The 18,208-nt window shown below is 40.7% G+C and overlaps 1 protein-coding gene across 1 annotated transcript in view; it reads left to right on the top strand.

Annotated features, from left to right (window-relative positions):
• Window positions 1-18,208, top strand: part of PKD1L3 (polycystin 1 like 3, transient receptor potential channel interacting) — an 80,584-nt gene that overhangs the window by 5,276 nt on the left and 57,100 nt on the right. Inside the window, 4 exon segments of the mRNA XM_032591436.1 lie at window positions 11,764-11,895; window positions 15,566-15,631; window positions 17,291-17,418; window positions 17,514-17,692. Of these exon segments, the coding sequence (XP_032447327.1) occupies window positions 11,764-11,895; window positions 15,566-15,631; window positions 17,291-17,418; window positions 17,514-17,692 (505 nt within the window).

Genomic DNA, 18,208 nt, shown 5'->3' with positions numbered 1-18,208 from the left:
AAGAGGGTAACATGAATATATATGTGTATATACCAACACACACATCTGTATAAACATAATGGAAAAGCAAACAAAAACTAATGAAAATGATTACTTATAAGGTAGAGACTACTTAAAAATTTAAAGAAAACAAATTTTCAAAGGACCTGACATACATAAACATAAGGCAACTCCAGATAAGGCAAATCTCCTTCTTCAATGAGAAGATTTAAAGACAATTATTTTGGGGTAAACTTGACTATATCATATGTAAGGATATAGGTGAAACAGTCAAATGTCTCATTTATTAACTTAGTAACTTGCTCTACAAAGGCATATTTATTTATTTTATAAAAATATTTCTGCACCTAACCTAGGGCTTGAACTCATGACCCTAAGATCCAGAGTCATGTGCTCTTCCAGCTGAGCCAGCCAGGCGCCCCTCTACAAAGGGATATTTAAAATCAGATGTTATGTAAAATAGTATATTAATTTAGGAGCACTGCTCTCTCAAAACTTGCATTTTATGACATAGCTTTATTGAAACTTTTCAAATGCGTCTTCAGCCTCAATGCTTTAATTACCATCAGGGTGATTTCGGTAAAGATTTAAGTTTCCAAAGTACACCATCTTTACTTTCATCTAATGCCATCACAAAACACTTCTTCCCCAACTCACAAGTACCCATTTACAAAAGCAATTGGGGGTCCCTGGGTGGCTCAGTTGGTTAAGCATCTGACTTTGGCTCAGGTCATGGTCTCACAGTTTGTGAGTTCGAGCCCTGTGTTGTGCTTTGCACTGACAGTGTGGGGCCTGCTTGGTATTCTCTCTCCCTCCCCTGTTCACACTCTCTGTCTCTCTCAAAATAAATACAAATTTAAAAAACTAAAAAAACAAAAAACAAAAAAACCCACACCAAACACCAAAAAACAAAATCATTTGGAAAAGCTGATTTTTACATTTGTTCTTTAGATAAATATTCATGTCTCTACAATGACAATTTCTAAATTGCTCTTTTAAGGGATACTTAGAGGGCTTGTTGACAAAGACATCTAAAACTTGAAGTTGGGGGTCATACCCCTAAGACTAAACACTAGATGCACTTTGAGTTGTCTCTTTTCCAGCCTTTTGGTCAGGTGTTCTCTATATAATCATCCCAGACTGGTATTGACTGAGGTCATTTCAGGCTAATGCATCTTTCCCAAATAGTATTTATTTTCAAAATTAAAAAATATGAGAAAGAACACTTCCATCATTTGAAAGGCTCTGCAAAGACTTTATTTTTTTATTTTTAAATTTTTTTTATATTTATTATTTTGAAAGAGAGCAAGATAGAGCACAGAGCAGAATATTTTGAAAGAGAGCAAGATAGAGCAGAATTCAAGGCAGGCTCCAGGCTGTGAGCTGTAAGCTCACAGGAACCGCAAGATCATGAGCTGAAGTCAGAGGCTTAACCAACTGAGCCACCCAGGTGCCCCTGCAAGGACTTTAAGAAGACTCTTTTTAGATGGAAAAATGTGGGAGAATACATTGTCCTTTATTTGGACACATGTGAAAAAGAAGATGGCCAAAGGCCTATCTATCAAGAAAATAAGTATATATAAAATTAGGGCAAAGATTGCAATAATAAGAGCAGACAATTTTCTCTTTTTCCCTTTGCCCCTCTCCCCTGCTCATGTTCTAATTTAAAAAAATAAAAAATAAAAGAAGGGGGTCACCTGGGTGGCATAGTTGGTTGAACATCTGACTCTTGATTTTGGCTCAGGTCATGGTCCCAGGATCGTGGGCGTCAAGCCCCATACTGGGCTCTGTGCTGAGTATGGAGCCTGCTTAGGATTCTCTCTCCCTCTGCCCCCTCCTCCACTCATGCTCTAATAATAATTTAAAAAAGACATTTTAAAAAAGATGAGACAAAACACAAAGCAACAAATATTAATTGGGTACATGTTATGATGACATATTTCAGTATTAATTAATTTTGTATATCCTTTCAGGCACGAATTGATTTCACTACACATTACCTGAAGTCATTTTGTTTTTTGGTATTGCGACTTTTCCTCTTGTCTTCTTGGGTCTCCAGCCTAAACGAGAACTATTTCCATTTCTTTCATCTTGGTCTGAAAAGGCATCTATTTGGAAGCCAATGGAAAAGGTAATTTATAGTATATAGCTCTAGCTTTAAGTCTATAAAATAGTTGTTACTAGCACATATATGATAATCAAGACAACACAAAGATTTTATTTGTTTTTTAAGAACAATAACATAGGAATTCTCAAGGGGATCTTGTGCTCTGGAATAGTCACATCACCTTATACTATCCAATGTCCCAAAATGAGGTCCACCAAGTGGGTCAACACTAAGAAGATAGAATTAAGTTCACTTTATGAAATTACATTCTAGGGGCTCCTGGGTGGCTCAGTCAGTTAAGCGGCTTACTCTTGATTTCAGCTCATGTCATGATCTCCCAATTTGTGAGTTCAAGCCCTGCATTGGGCTACACACTGACAGTGCAGAGCCTGTTTGGGATTCTCTCTCTTTCGCTCTCTCTGACCTCCCCGCCTTCAAAATAAATAAACTGGAAAAAAAAGAATTACATTGTAAGCACAATATTCTCCTTGTGTTCTATAATTCCTATTGATAGAGAGATAGGAACTCACTAGGTGAGCAATAATATTCTTGAATGTGCCTCATCGTGTACACTTCCTGTTTCTCACACACGCTGCCCAACACGGCTTGGCAAAACCACACAACCTCCCTGACTATATGTCAACTGAAATTCGGATCATGAGCCTGGCAATTACACTGTGTCCTGGGGGTTATTTGTGCTTCTACTCTGAGAGGACTACTTCTCACTTCCTCCTCTATCTCCAATGACTAGGAAGTCCCCGATCCTCATTCTCAGGTCAGGTCATAACCTTGATTTCTGTTTCAAAAATAAAATAGAAGCAATTAAGAATCCTCTCCACAGACTCCTGCCACCAAATGTGTCCACTGAGCAGCAAGCATCTGCACCCACAGATGTTTGTCTTCTGTCCTGTTCCTACAAGTTCCCCGTACTCCTACCCACAGTGAATCCCTCTAGCTGCACGCTGGCTCAGATCAAGGACACTGTGCTGGCTGCTGTTTTTTCTGTCTTAAGACAAAGCACCAATTCACACTGCCTCATGAACTACTGCCCCACTTCTTTCCTGATCTTGAGCAAAATTCCCCTAAAAATTGTCTAAACTTGCTACATCCAGTTCCTCTCTTGCTCTTTTTCCTTGTTTTTAGGAAATAATTTTTTTTCTAATTGTGTAAAACATTGATAGCGTTTCAATGTCAAAATTATGAAACCAGGAAAAAACTAAATTCCATCTCTGTCCTTTCTACTCTATTCCTTCCCTCACCCAACATGGGCTCAAACTCACAACCCTGAGATCAAGAGTCACATGCTCTACCGACTGAGCCAGCCAGATGCCTCTCAGGGTCCTTTGAAATTTTTGTGTCACTTTTTTTTTTTTTTACATGTGTTCCTATTAAATTTCATGTAAATGAGTCTAATTATTTGACTCTGAAAATATTTTTATAGTACAGTTTATCACATTTAAGTTTATTTTAATAATCTGTCATTTCTTATGTGCTTTCTGGTTCTAATGCTTCCTTGCTATTTTCTTCTGTCTTTGTTGGACTTTTGTTCTTCAGGACTCTCGTTTTAATTGTTTACCTTCAAGGAGTTCTTTTTGAAAACACATTCCTTCACCTGTGTTTGCCTAATTGCTGGGCTCAGGAATGAAAGTCTCTTTAGAAGCCCCCTCATGTGGTTAAAGGAATATAGCACGTTAGTTTTTCCTTCCCCACCCTCTATTCCTAGATTTTGTTAGTATAGTCTATAGGTTTTATTCAGGTTATTGTTACATTGGGTTTTTAAAATCTATATTTTATGATTTAAGAATATCTTTTTGGGGCTCCTGGATGGCTGTCGGTTAAGCATTCGACTTTAGCTCAGGTCATGATCTCACAGTTGGTGGATTCCAGCCCCATGTCTGCCCCTGCACAGATAGCTCAGAGCCTGGAGCCTGCTTCAGTTTCTGTGCCTCCCTGTCTCTGCCCCTCCCTGATTCACACTCTGTGTCTCTCTCTCTCAAAGAAAAATAATAATAATAATAATAATAATAATATGTATATATATATATATATATATTAAAAAAAATTTTTTTAAGAATATTTTTTTAAGTAGTCTCTACACCCAATGTGGGGCTGCAACTTACAACCACAAGATCAAGAGTCACATGCTCTAGCAACTGAGCCAGACAGACACCCCAAGAATACCTTTAAAAAAATTTTTTTTAATGTTTATTTACTTTTGAGAGAGAGAGAGACAGAGCGTGAGTGAGGGAGGGGCACAGAGAGAGGGAGACACAGAATCTGAAGCAGGCTCCAGGCTCAGAGCTGTTTGCACAGAGTCCGACTCGGGCCTTGAACCCACGAACCACGAGATCACGACCTGAGCCAAAGTAAAACACTTAACCAACTAAGCCACCCAGGTGCCCCACCCCAAGAATACTTTTTAAAAACTTTTAGCAAAGCAAGGTTTCTAACAATTTAGAACTTATATCAATTTTAACTGGAGATGTTTATGTCCAATCATTTTATACCATAACTTTATCCATCTTGAAATCTTAATTTTGTATCATCTCTATTCTAGTTGTTTTCACAAGATCCACTGGTGGAAATATTTTGGGAACTCATGAATAGTCAAAAAGTCTTTTCTTGTCCCTTCCCAATAAGCCATATTTTAGCAGGGTTTACAAGTTAAAACAGGGTCAGGTGCTCTAACAGAAGTCAAAATGGTAGCTTGAACAAAGTGGAAGTTGATTTCTCTCTTCACTTACATAACAGTGTAAGTAAGCAGTCCAGGGCTGATAAGATGGCACCACAGTTTATAGGGCCCAAGCTCTTTCTGCCTTGTTCTGCTATCAACTTGTAATTGAATATCGTGGTCTATAAAAGCTGTGTTAGCTCCTGCCTCATGTTCACATTCTATCAAGTGGGAAAGGGAGAAGGGAAAGTGGGAAGCCTGATCATTTTCTTTAAGGGCACAGTCTAGAAATTGCACCAATTACTTCTTATATCCCATTGGCCGGAACCTGATCACATGGCCATACTGCTGCAAGCAAGGAAGGCTGGGAAATGTAGTCCTTAGTGGAGCTACTATGTTTCCCTGGAAGGAAGGCACGGTGGTGGAATAAGCAATAGTCTCTGCACTATAAGTAACATTTCCTTCCTCAGTCTTCCCCTCAAAACTCTGTACACCTCATTCCCTTGTGTTTTGTCATTTAATGCTATAGTGGAAAAGACTACAGTTAGCCTTTTTTTTTTTTTTAAATAATAGGTAGCCTTTTTTCATCTTAGATTGTAAAATGTTTTAATCTGTGTAATACAGAAATTCTCTTAGCATGCATCTAGGTCACTTTTCACTGATTTTGTCTAGAATGTGATGTTCTATATACACATTGTTCGTGGCTTGTGAAAATTTTATTCTCTGCCACCTATTTGTCACTTCTGTTTCATTAGTTCTGATTTTGTCCTTAAGAAATACCAGTTATCGGGGCACCTGGGTGGCTCAGTTAGTTGAGCATCAGACCCTTGACTTAGGATCAGGTCATGATCCCAGGTTCATGGCATCAATCCCCTCATCAGGCTCCACACTGAGCATGGAGACTGCTTAAGATTCTCTCTCTCAGGGTGCCTGGGTGGCTCAGTCGGTTAAAGCATCCGACTTCCAACTCACAATTTGTGGGTTTGAGCCCCACAGTGCACTCTGTATTGACAGTGCAGAGCCTGCTTGGGATTTTTTTCTCTCCCTCTCTCTCTCCCCCCTGCCCTCAAATAAATAAACTTTAAAAAAAAAGATTGTCTCTTTCCCTCTGCCCCTCCCCTGCATGCATGTGTACATACACACACTCTCTTTCTCTTTATCTCAAAAACAAAAAAACAGTTATCCATGTGCTAAATTGCACGTTTCTGTCCTCCATATCTTTCCTGTCATTCTTTTAAATGAAAAGAATGGTTTTGTATGCTTTTCTCTGTTGCATTCAGGGCGAACTCCTCACTTTTTTCCTCCATCTCACTGTTTTGATTTTTCCAAGTCGGTTCTGTATTACCAGTGTGGATTTTAACTTTTCTGAAGCATTTTAGCTCTCTCGAAATCCTCCAGTATCATTTATTTCTCCTTTAATTTATCTCATTCTTGTGCATGTTAGCTTCACTTGGTTTATTTTTAAGACTTTCTGTTTATATTAAGGATGTTAACCAGCTTTGTGAAATATTTTTCTGGATTTTGCTGTTGATAATTTTCAGAGGTATATGTTCCTCTAAGTCCTCTGGATTCAATTCCCAGGGTCCAGAGTGACATTCATGGGCTTCTTTTTGTTGTTTTTTTCCTCATCTTTTTTTTTTTTTAATGTTTATTTATTTTTGAGGTGGGGGGAGAGAGAGAGAGGAAGAGGGAACAGGGGAGGGGCAGAGAGAGGGGGACAGAGGATCTGAAGCAGGCTCTTTGGGGACTGCAACAAGTGTCTGATGTGGGGCTCAAACTCACAAATCACGAGACCATGACCTGAGCCGAAGTTAGACACTCAACCGACTGAGCCACCTAGGTGCCCCAGTTTTTTCCTCATCTTTTAAGGCAAGGCCTGTCCAAGCACAGTGTTTGTCCATAGACCAAGAAACTGGATCACCCTTGGTTCAGCAGCTTGTTGACCCACCTAGTGGTCATAACCCCTTTCAGATCACCAGTTGAAGCACAGGATCGGTTGCTGGTTCCCCGTAAGCTGTTGAAGTAATAACCCTAATTCAAGGTGACATTTTTCTCAACCTTAAATACATTGCTTAGATTTTTACATCGTTCGATATTATTACACTCATTCTCCAGATGAGAGAGCTAGTAGGCTGCCATTTGTCTAAGGCTTCATAGTTACAGTAAAAGGTAGACCAGGTCAAGAGCTCAGGTCTTTTGCCTCAGAATCCAGTTTCTAAATTTTTTTTAAAGTTTATTCATCTTGAGAGACAGCGAAAGGGGGGGTACAGAGAGAGAGGGAGCGTGAATCCCAAGTAGGCTTTGTGCTGTCACTGCAGAGCCTGATATGGGACGCAAACCCATAAATAGTGAGATCATGCCTGACCTGGGCTGAAACCAAGAGTCATGTGCTTACCCGACTGAGCCACCAGGCACCCTCAGAATCCAGTTTCTTTCTTCTGCTTTCCATCCTGCATTCCTTGGTAGAAAAACATGGCAGTTAACATCTCAGAACTCTGTCCTCCCCCAGCAGTAGTGGCTACAACGATTCTGCTGCTAAATATACCAGTCCCATCAACAACAAAGGGAATGTTACAAAAAGAGATAGAGAGAGCAGGCTTGCTATAGCCATAGACACGCATGCCTTGAAAGAGATCAACTTAAGTTAATAGCAAATAGCTATGTCGGTTTTTTAATGTTAATTTATTTTTGATAAATAAATACCTGTGCAAAAGCGGGGGGGGGGGGGGGAGGGAGGGGTGGGTAGAGACAGAGAATCCAGAGCAGGCTCCAGGCTGTCAGCACAGAGCCTGACGAGCTCAAACTCACAAGCCTTGGGATCATGACCTGAGCCAAAGTCTGAGCCTTAACCAAATGAACCACCCAAGCATTCCTCAAATAGCCATGTTAACACACTGATAGTGCCTTCAGATTACGGTTTTCTTGCTGGAAAATGTGGAAAGGGAATGAAAGCGATAATGGTGATCTGGTGAAATGTTGTAAATGATCATTTTCTAGAAAAATCAGACTACAGCCATACCACCCTCAACATGGCCAATCTCATCTAAAAGTACCATAAGGAAAGAAAGAATGAAAGGGAGGGAAGGAGGGAGGAAAGATCAGAACAATGCTCTGATTTATTAATAGAGCTCCTCCTTTTGCTAAAATTATGAATCATATATTTCTGCAGTAATATTTGTGTACTGGCAACTTCACAATTGCTCTGATTTAATGTTTTTATACACAGAGCCTTTGGAGAAGAAGCAGAGATGAGACATTAGTGATTTGTGATGCTTCAGCTCTAGAATCCCAGCTTGTCTACAGAATTATCAACAGTGGGAAATGATCAGTTTGGTCTCCATATAAAATGATTTATACTGTTGTTCACCAAGAGTGAAACATCCTTAGGTAAAATAGAAAGAGATACTTCTATCCTACACTTTTACTTGGACTCAACCTGCTTTCTTCTTTATGTGGCAGCTGCTCACCCAGCAATGGCATGTCCCCACACTGCTGGTGCTAATCTTGTAAGTGCCTCCCTTGACAGTAGACACCTGGGGTTATCAATCTCTGTCTTTCCTGGTCCGTCCTGCCAGAATACTGCTCGGTCTCCCCGAGTTCTCTGGATGTAGTTTTCTGATAAGGAAAGTACTTACGTGCAGGAAGGAACCAGGTTTAATGGGTGCTTTACCGACAACATTTTTAAAGCCTAGCTCTGGCTTTCATGTTGTTATAATTATCATTTGTTGGCTGGTTGTTTATTCCCTGCTTCATTCCAAAAAGGACTTGTGACATCTTACAAAAGGATATTGCAATGTCATAAAATTCAGATTTCTTTTTAAAAAGGAAAAAAATTTGAGTGAAAGGGAAATAAAAGTAGAAACTCTGCATAATCTATAAAAGTTCACATTCCAGAAATTTCTTCTCCTTCTTGCCTCTGTGTCCTATATAGAAACCTTTCAGTGGTAATCTAAATATAGATTTACTTTTGTTTGACCCACTGCCAAAAATAAGCTTTTCTAGCAGTATAGAAGAGAACAGGGATGAAGTAAAAATCCCTTAAGTCAACATTTTCTTTTTTTTTTTTTTATGTTTACTTATTTTTGAGAGACAGAGAGCACATGCACAAGTTGGGGAGTGGCTGAGAGAGAGGAAGACACAAAATCTGAAGCAGGATCCAGGCTGTCAGCACAGAGCCTGACGCGGGGCTTGAACCCACGAAACATGAGATCATGACCTGAGCCAAAGTCGGACACTTAACCAACTGAGCCACCCACGTGCCCCTTAAGTCATGCTACTGTTCCTCAAAGCCCCCGCTGTCTTGGAAACACTGCCTTCATTTTCATTTGGTAAAATTGGCTTCAGCCTTTTCCTTTACGTACCTTTCAGTCCAAGACCCTGTGCCGTTCCATCAGCCCCTTTCCTTCACTACCCAGAGTCATGAGGCATGTCCTGTCTGTCACCTCGGTGCCTAGCAGCTGGCCTGCATCTGAAACACAGGCTGGGAAAGCTCCGGTGGAGATTACCTCAAGCCCCATAGTAGACTCCCTCCCGAGGTCTTTACTTCTCAACGATAAACATAGTTTCAGGGGGCACTTGGGTGGCTCAGTCGGTTAAGCATCCGACTTCGGCTCAGGTCATGATCTCACGGTCCGTGAGTTTGAGCCCCGCATCAGGCTCTGGGCTGATGGCTTGGAGCTTGGAGCCTGCTTCTGATTCTGTCTCCCTCTCTCTCTCTGCCCCTCCCCCGTTCATGCTCTGTCTCTCTCTGCCTCAAAAATAAATAAACGTTAAAAAAAAAATTTAAAAAAAAACATCGTTTCAGGAGGCATCTGATCAGGTAAATACGGAAAACTGAGGTCACCCTGGGTACCTTTGTGGCACTGTAAAAGCATTCCTATTCTATTTTGTGATGTTGCAGGAACAGCCATGTGAGGGACGGGCCTAGTTCACCCCTTACATCTGAGCAGAACTCTATCTAAGAGAGTAGAGAACTCTACCTTATGCTGATGCATAAGCACGTGTCCCGATCAAAAGCAAGCACTAAACAAGTCCACAGTGGGTTTTATACCCACTTCAGTATTTAATGTCTTATTTTTATTCAATATGATTATTTTTGGTGCTTCAGATGGGGGGAACGCTTTGTCCACTTGCCACAATTTTCCAGCCATGGCACACCCTTCTGGACTGTTATTCCTACTTACCACCTCAGTGCTCCTTTTCTTTTAGTTCCCTTTTTCCCCACAAACTTAAAAAAAAAAAAAAAAAAAAAGACAAAGCCACTTTGATAATGTTGAGTGAAGAAAATCATCCTTCTTCTCTCTCTCTCTTTTTTGTTTTTTTTAAACACAAGCCCTACTTACATGCAACCTAACATTTCCTTGCTAAAAGGTAATCCTGTTTATGCTGGATCTGCTTTCAGTGGCAATTGAAACTACACATTCACTATTGTTGCAGTTAGCATTGTGCTCTCCTGGCAGAAAAACTGATCTACAGTGGCTTCAACAGAGAGGGTTTTGTTTTCCTTAAATAAAGAGAAGTCTGAAGTATAGCATACCCAAAAGGGCGTACAGATAAATTATTGGAAATATTCAGAGAATACCAGATCAATAGACAAAAGCTGATTGTACTTCTACACATCAGCAGTAGTTAGAAAATAAGATTAAAAAAAAAAAAAGAATAGCAAGTACCTAAGAGGAAATGTAACGAAAGATGGGCAAAACTTATATGGGGACAACTGTAAAGCTTTATTAAGAGCTAATGAAGAAAGGTGAAATGAATGGTGAGATCCACCATGACTCAGCCCAGGTTCACTCTGCTCTAAAACATCAGATAAGGCGCCCTTGGTGTCCTTCCTGGCTGCAAGTAGAATGGCATTCAATAAGACCTTGACCTTCATTGGAAAACGTGAAGTTGCGTGGCAGCTGGGTCTCACTCGTACCTTTATTCCTGCTCATTTACACCTTGGTCCCAAAGTATAATACCAAAACTGGGTGGTCCTCAATTCTAAGATCATTCTGTAACTGCTCCAACCCCCTATAAACCCTACAAATTAGGAATACCCCTATTCACTTGCATGGCCCACAAGGGCCAGATCATAACTGACTTTAACCGCTCTGACTCCTGAGCCTAGCAGCACCCAGTAGGCCCTTAATTATGACTTATTGAGGGGTGCTTGGGTGGCTCAGTCGGTTAAATGGCAGACTTTGGCTTAGTTCATGAAGGATCTCATGGTTCATGAGTTCAAGCCCCATGTTGGGCTCTGTGCTGACAGCTCGGAGCCTGGACCCTGGTTTGGATTCTGTGTCTCCCTCTCACTCTCTGCCCCTCCCCCGCTCATGCTCTCACTCTCTAAACTAAACATTTTTTTAAAAAAGACTTAACTGAATACATGACTGAATTAAACTGCAATGGGCTGTTCTCTAGAAATTGCATCAAGTAGTTGGTGTAAACAGATCATCTCATTCAGGACTTCCAGTTCAAAAGCAGTGGCCTCTTAAAAGTTTTCGGACCATGTCCAGAGTTCTGGGTTTGTTTTCTCAGAATTTCTGCCTCCCACCTCCTGCCATATGGAATTTCAAGTACCTATGCTTCCCTCTTGAACATGAACTCTTGAATTGAGAGACAGGAACTAGCGGGAAACCTGAGGAAAGCATACTTCTGAATAGAAAAGTTTGTCTTCATTGTTTTGATTTCCATGTATCCCCCACTTTTGATCATGGCCATGAGATTTAAATTTCTCTTACAGATCTTATTCCCAGACCCATCTGTCCCTGTATCTATCATTGTAAGACCTAGGTATCTCTTTCCTCTATTGCATGGAAGAGGTGAACATTCTATGCATTTGCAGAAAAGCTTCTGAAAGTAGTAACTGTTAGGGGGAGCCTGTGATTCATTGAGCTTGTAATGTTACTGGAGGTCCATTCTTACTCAAACAAGGTCTGAAACTACTAAAGTGCAGCCATTTTCTAGAGATAATGTTGACAAAATCCTTCATTCTCAACAGGTTGCAGATGAGCCAGCAGGGAGTTTGAACAAAGTGATTCATGGTTTGCAAAGTCACAGCAAACTACGGAGAGCTTGTGAGGTGCTCCAGAAACTGACGGCCTTTATGCCAGAATTTTCTAAGTCAGCTCAAGTAAGCAAGAGGGTGATCGGGAGGAAACGAGATATGAGAAAGGGGGAAGTGAAACAGACAAAATGTGTATAAAGTAGAAAATACGTAATCTAGAGATTGTGCCCTGTGCAGAATTTAGCCTTGTGAACCATTTTGTAGAGACTCAATTTAACATTCAGTCAGGGTATATTTACCTTTAAGTCTGAAGATTGCGGATAAATTGATCAGTAATGACCTTTTCAGATATGCTGTGTTTATTTTCTTTTGATCATTTATCAAGTTACTGTCTTTCTGATACATTTGTTAGACATAATGGGAGACAGAAATAGATCCACTCCTTGCCCGAGATAGAGCAGTTCAGCTTCGAAACGGACATGGGCCATCAGTGCCCCCGCAATGTTTACATTTGTTCCCTCCACATTTGCCAAGTTACTCCCAGTAATTATTCATGCTTGTCTCTACTCCCTACACGTAAATAAATTAAGGGAATGAGATTCATGAGAATTTTCATTTTTTTTCTTTTCCATGTCCTATATTTTCAGATATCTGTGATAAGCATATATATACAATCTGTGCTGGTTTATTTGGGCTGGTTTATTTTTAATTACGGCAATAATACATGCTTGTTATTTAAAAATCTGAATTAAAGCATATAAAGTTATAAAGCAATAGCCCTCACTGTCTTTATCCTTCTTGCTAATCCCATTCTCAGGATGTAATCACTATTATCAGATTTTTTTTTTTTAATTTACATCCAAATTAGTTAGCCTATAGTGCAACAATGATTTCAGGAGTAGATTCCTTAGTGCCCCTTACCCATTTAGCCCATCCCCCTTCCCACACCCCCTCCAGGAACCCTCAGTTTGTTATCCATATTTATGAGTCTCTTCTGTTTTGTGCCCCTCCCTGTTTTTATATTATTTTTGTTTCCCTTCCCTTATGTTCATCTGTTTTGTCTCTTAAAGTCCTCACATGAGTGAAGTCATATGATTTTTGTCTTTCTCTGACTAATTTCACTTAACATAATACCCTCTAGTTCCATCCACGTAGTTGCAAATGGCAAGATTTCATTCTTTTTGGTTGCTGAGTAATACTCCATTGTATATATATACCACATCTTCTTTATCCATTCATCCATGGATGGACATTTGGGCTCTTTCCATACTTTGGCTATTGTGGATAGTGCTGCTATAAACATGGGGGTGCATGTGTCCCTTCGATACACCTGTATCCCGTGGATAAATGCCTAGTAGTGCAGTTGCTGGGTCGTAGGGTAGTTCTATTTTTAGTTTTTTGAGGAACTTCCATACTGTTTTCCAGAGTGGCTGCACCAGCTTGCATTCCCATATTATCAGATTATTATTAATTTGCTCTACATAGCCTGCCAGATTTTCTCTATGTGTAAACAGGTTTGTTATTGTAACAAAAATGGCATTAAAGTATACACATTTTTCAGCTCCCCCCCTTTTTAAAAATATTTCTAATGTTTATTTAGTTTTGAGAGAGAGCAGGAGAGGGGTAGAAAGAGGGGGATGGGGGATCTGAAGCAGGCTCTGCACTGACAGCAGAGAGCTCAATGCTGGTCTCAAACTCATGAACCACAAGATCATGACTGGAGCCTAAGTTGGAGGCTCACCCAGCTGAGCCACCCATGAGCCCCAGCCCCTTGGTTTTTTTTGCCTAATGCTGTGTCATGGATATCTTTTCGTGTCAGTACACATAAGTGAACCAATTATTCTTAATGTGCATTTGGACATTTTTTTGTTTGTCTCCTCTCACAAATAGCATATCCACGAGCCTCCATGTACCTACATCACTAAGTACTTACGCACATGTTTCTGTGGAATAGAATGCCAGAAATAGAATTGAGGGGCTTTTAAATTTTCAGTGGATGACAAAATTGTCTCTTAAAGGACACTGTTTTTTATCCCCACCAACTGTTGCCCCACACTTCTAATTTCAAAGGCAAGAAAAGGAAGGAACATTTTACTGATTACAAAGGAGGCCGAACGTCATCTTATATATTGATTGACCATGTGTATTTCTCCTTTCAGTGGCTTCTTCATGTCCTTTGTCCATTTCCCCCACAATGGGTTGTCATTTTACTTACTTGTCTGTAAGAGAGCTTTATTTATTGTTGATGTTGACCTTTTGTTACAGATGTTGCAAATATTTTGTGCCCATGTTTTTTATAACTTTATTATTTCTTTTTTTAAATGCAGAAGTCTTTAATAAATGTAACTTTGAAAACAAAAAATAACATTTCAAAACAAAAATAGTAGGACTCGCAGTGGATGTTCTGTCAATTTGCTTAACCTTCTCACTTGTTTTGCATAAGAATGGCCTCCAGAAAGGAGAATTGGGGTTTTCAGTTTCATTCAGAACTTCTCTTGATCTCTATTTTAAGTCTATCTTGAGTGCTTTTTTGAGTTTCAAAGGATCATCTACTTGGTGTTTAAGCCAGTACTGCTCTTTGCCTGTTTTTAGCTTAGTTTTGTTAATTAGGTATTTGATCTACTTACCACTCCAGGAGGGTTCTGTGAGTTCCTTAGAATAACCTGAAATACAGGGGTGCCTGGTTAAGCGTCCAACTTCAGCTCAGGTCATGATCTCATGGCTTGTGAGTTCAAGCCCCACATCGGGCTCTCTGCTGTCAGGGCATGGAGCCTGCTTCAGATCTTCTGTCCCACTCTCTCTCTGCCCTTCCCTCACTCGTGTGTGTGTGTGTGTGTGTGTGTGTGTGTGTGTGTATGCGCAATTGTATGTTCTGTCTCTCAAAACTAAATATATTTTTTAAAACTTTTAGGGGCATCTGGGTGGCTCAGTTAGTTGGGCCTCTGACCTCGGCTCAGGTTGTGATCTCATGGTCTATGAGTTTGAGCCCCACATCAGGCTCTGTGCTGACAACTCAGAGCCTGGAGCCTGCTTTGGATTCTGTGTCTCCCTCTCTCTCTGCCCCTTCCCTGCTTGCACTCTGTCTCTCTCTCAAAAAAAATGAATAAACATTTAAAAGTTTTTTTTTAATTTTTAAAAAGAATAACATAAAATAAAAATCCTTCCTATAGGTAAGATGTAATATATTTTCTTTGGCTGCCAAGTTGTAATACTGGGGTTTTTTATGAATTTTTTTTCCCTTTTTCTTTTTCTTCTTTTTTTTTTTTTTATTAGAGAGTGCAGGGATGGGAGAGGGGCAGAGGGAGAGAAAGAATCTTAAGCAGGCTCCATGTTCAGCCACACACTCCTGTAATATTGCTTTTTATAAAAATGCGTTTGAGGGGCACCTGGGTGTCTCAGTGGGTTAAGCATGTGACACTTGATTTCAGCTCAGGTCATGATCTCAGGGTTCATTAGATGGAGCCCCACATTGGGCTCCATGCTGATGGCTCAGAGCCTGCTTGGGATTCTCTCACTCTCTCTCTCTGCCCCTATCCCCACCCCTCTCTCTCTCTCAAAATAAATAAATATTTTTAAAAATGCATTGAAATGCATAAAGAAATTGAACTCCTTATAAGAAGAACACAAGTAAATTTAAAACAGTCAGAAACAGCTCGGGGCTGTGTGTTTGCTTCCAAAATCTCCCAAGTTAGTGTCATCAGTCCTCATGTTTACCTGAGTGAGAAGTCACCAGAGAGCACATTTCAGAGCAAAGCAGTCTGGATTTCAAAAACCCCCAACTGCCTGCCTCTCCGAGTCCCTCAACACTGTGATGGAAGCTGCTGGAGCAAGTCCACAGAGGTCCAAGCATGCCATTGAGCAGGTAGGTACAGTACATGCTGATGTCGAACTCGGTTTAGAAACTTTTTAAATCTTGGCAGATCCAGGTATCACACGGCCTCTTCCTCGATCTCTAAAGAGTCTCCGGCCAAGCAGCACCACTGAAGAGACCACCGTTAGACCCGCTCTGGGTCTTCCTCACTGTCTCATCTGTGCGCCAAACATCCCTAGTGCTATAATCCAGTGAAAAGAGCTCAGTATGATGTTTGGCATATAGTAGACACTCAGTAAGTTAAACTTGCATTTTCGTGTTGATTTGCATTTCTGTATTCATTTGAGGAGATGTTCACCATCATCGGTCTATGTAAATGCAAATCACACCACAATAAAATGCCACTTTGTACCCAGAAATACAGACAGTAACAAGTGTTGGCAAGGAGGCAGACGAATTTGAGCCCTCGTACATTATTCGATTGTGAAATGATACGGCCACTTTGGGAAACAGTTTGACAGTTGCCCAAAAGGTTAAAAAAGAAACTTCCCATGTGGCCTAGCAATCCCACTCCTTGGAATAGGCTCACATACGTCCATACTAAAACTTGCACAGTCGTGTTTGTAACAGCATGATTCAAATAGTCAAACGGCCAAAAAGCGGAAACACCCCAAATGTCCATGATCCAGTGAATGGATAAGTAAAATGTGTTATATTTGTTACATTAGCAACAAAAAAGAATGAAGCACTACAACATGGGTGAATCTTGAAAACATTACACCAAGTGAAAGAAGCCAGGCACAAAAGACCACATATTGTGATTCTATTTTATGAAATGTCCACAAGAGACAAATCTCTAGATGCAGAATGTAGATTGGTGGTTGTCTAGGGCTGGGGGGGGGGGGCACAGGGACAGGGGAATGGACAATGACAGCTGGCTGCTGGGTACTTGGGTACTGGGTTTATTTTAGGGAGATGAAAATGATCTAAAATTAGATCATGGTGATGGTTGCACTGTGGATATACCAAAAAAACATTGACTTGTATACTCTAAGTGGGTGATTTGTATTGTGAATTTCATTGTAATAAAACTGTTTGTGAAAACCTCTCATAAGTAGGTCACAGGCAGGGGTGCCTGGCTGGCATAGTCGGTGGAGCATGCAACTCTTGATCTCCAGGACATGAGTGCCAGCCCCATGCTGGGTGTAGAGATTACTAAAAATAAATTTTTAAAAAAAAATTTTAAGTAGGTCTAGAGAAGCTTATATCATGGGACAAAGAAATATTTTCTTGGATGGCCCTGTTAGTTGATACAAAGGATGGCGAGTCTTTAGCCAGACTACAAATACTTTCTTTGGGTCCTTTGCAAAGAATGTCATCTTTCAGGGGCGCCTGGGTGGCTCAGTCGGTTAAGCGTCCGACTTCGGCTCAGGTCATGATCTCACGGTTTGTGAGTTCGGGCCCCACGTTGGGCTCTGTGCTGACAGCTCAGAGCCTGGAGCCTGCTTCAGATACTGTATCTCCCCATCTCTCTACCCCTCCCATGCTCATGCTCTGTCTCTCTCTGTCTCTCAATAATAAATAAACGTTTAAAAAAAAATGTCATCTTTCAATATGTCACTGTCCAGGTCTTTGTCCTCCTTCCAACTCCTCCAAAACCATTATCCACAAAGTCCACACAGGTCACATGGTATTTCCTTCTCAATGCAGGTAGAAAATATGCTGGAAATGGCCTTGCTGGCCCTTGGGAAGATCAAGGAAACATTTCTACAGCAGAACCAGTTTTCTGAGTCTTTAGTGACTTTGACCTCTATCATTGCTTCTCTGATGCTGAGCAGGTAACAGAGGAGGAGGGGGAGAGTGGTTCATTTTAGGTTTCTGATCTTTAGAAAACACACAGAAGTTGATTTCCATTTAATTTCTCCTTCATTAGCCAAAACATGTCAATCTGGCCCCTGAGCTCCTATACTCTAGGGTCCCCAGCAGCTGTGAGGTTAGGCTTTCCAAGGGCTTCAGCTTTGGAAGAGCTCTTGAACAGACAACCAGGATTTAATGTTCAAGTGAGTGTCAAATTGATTCTGACCCAAATGGAGTTGGGATTGATGGCTACAGGCATTTGGATGCACCATGATACGTAAGCTGGCCAGACCAAACAAGAGAAGGCTGGGTGCCATGGATTTCTGTTTTACAATGGCAGCAATGGAGGCCTCTTAAAAATGGAGGAGTGCCTGGGTGGCTCGGTTAAGGGTCTGACTCTTGGTTTCAGCTCAGGTCATGATCTCGCGGTTCGTGAGATCAAGCTCCGCATTGGGCTTTGCACTAACAGCACAGAGCCTGCTTAGGATTCTCTGTTTCCCTCTTCCTCTGCGCCTCCCTTGCTCATGTGCATGTGTGTGCTTGCTCTTATACTCTCTCTCTCAAAAATAAATAAGTGAACATTAAAAAAAATGAGCCACTGTAGAGGTTAGAAGCATTAAACAGACCTCTGGATTTAACTGAGTTTCTGTGTTATGGTTTGAATTGATCTCAACTCTTCACTATTTATATATGAAGCTAGGAATATCTGAATAAGTATTGACTTGTTATACCAACTTATCCATATCAGTATATAGTGTATTTCTTTTGGCA

The sequence above is a fragment of the Lynx canadensis genome, chromosome E2, assembly GCF_007474595.2.
Source record: "Lynx canadensis isolate LIC74 chromosome E2, mLynCan4.pri.v2, whole genome shotgun sequence".
NCBI classification, from domain to species: Eukaryota; Metazoa; Chordata; class Mammalia; order Carnivora; family Felidae; genus Lynx; species Lynx canadensis.
This window is presented reverse-complemented; position numbering and strand designations above follow the sequence as displayed.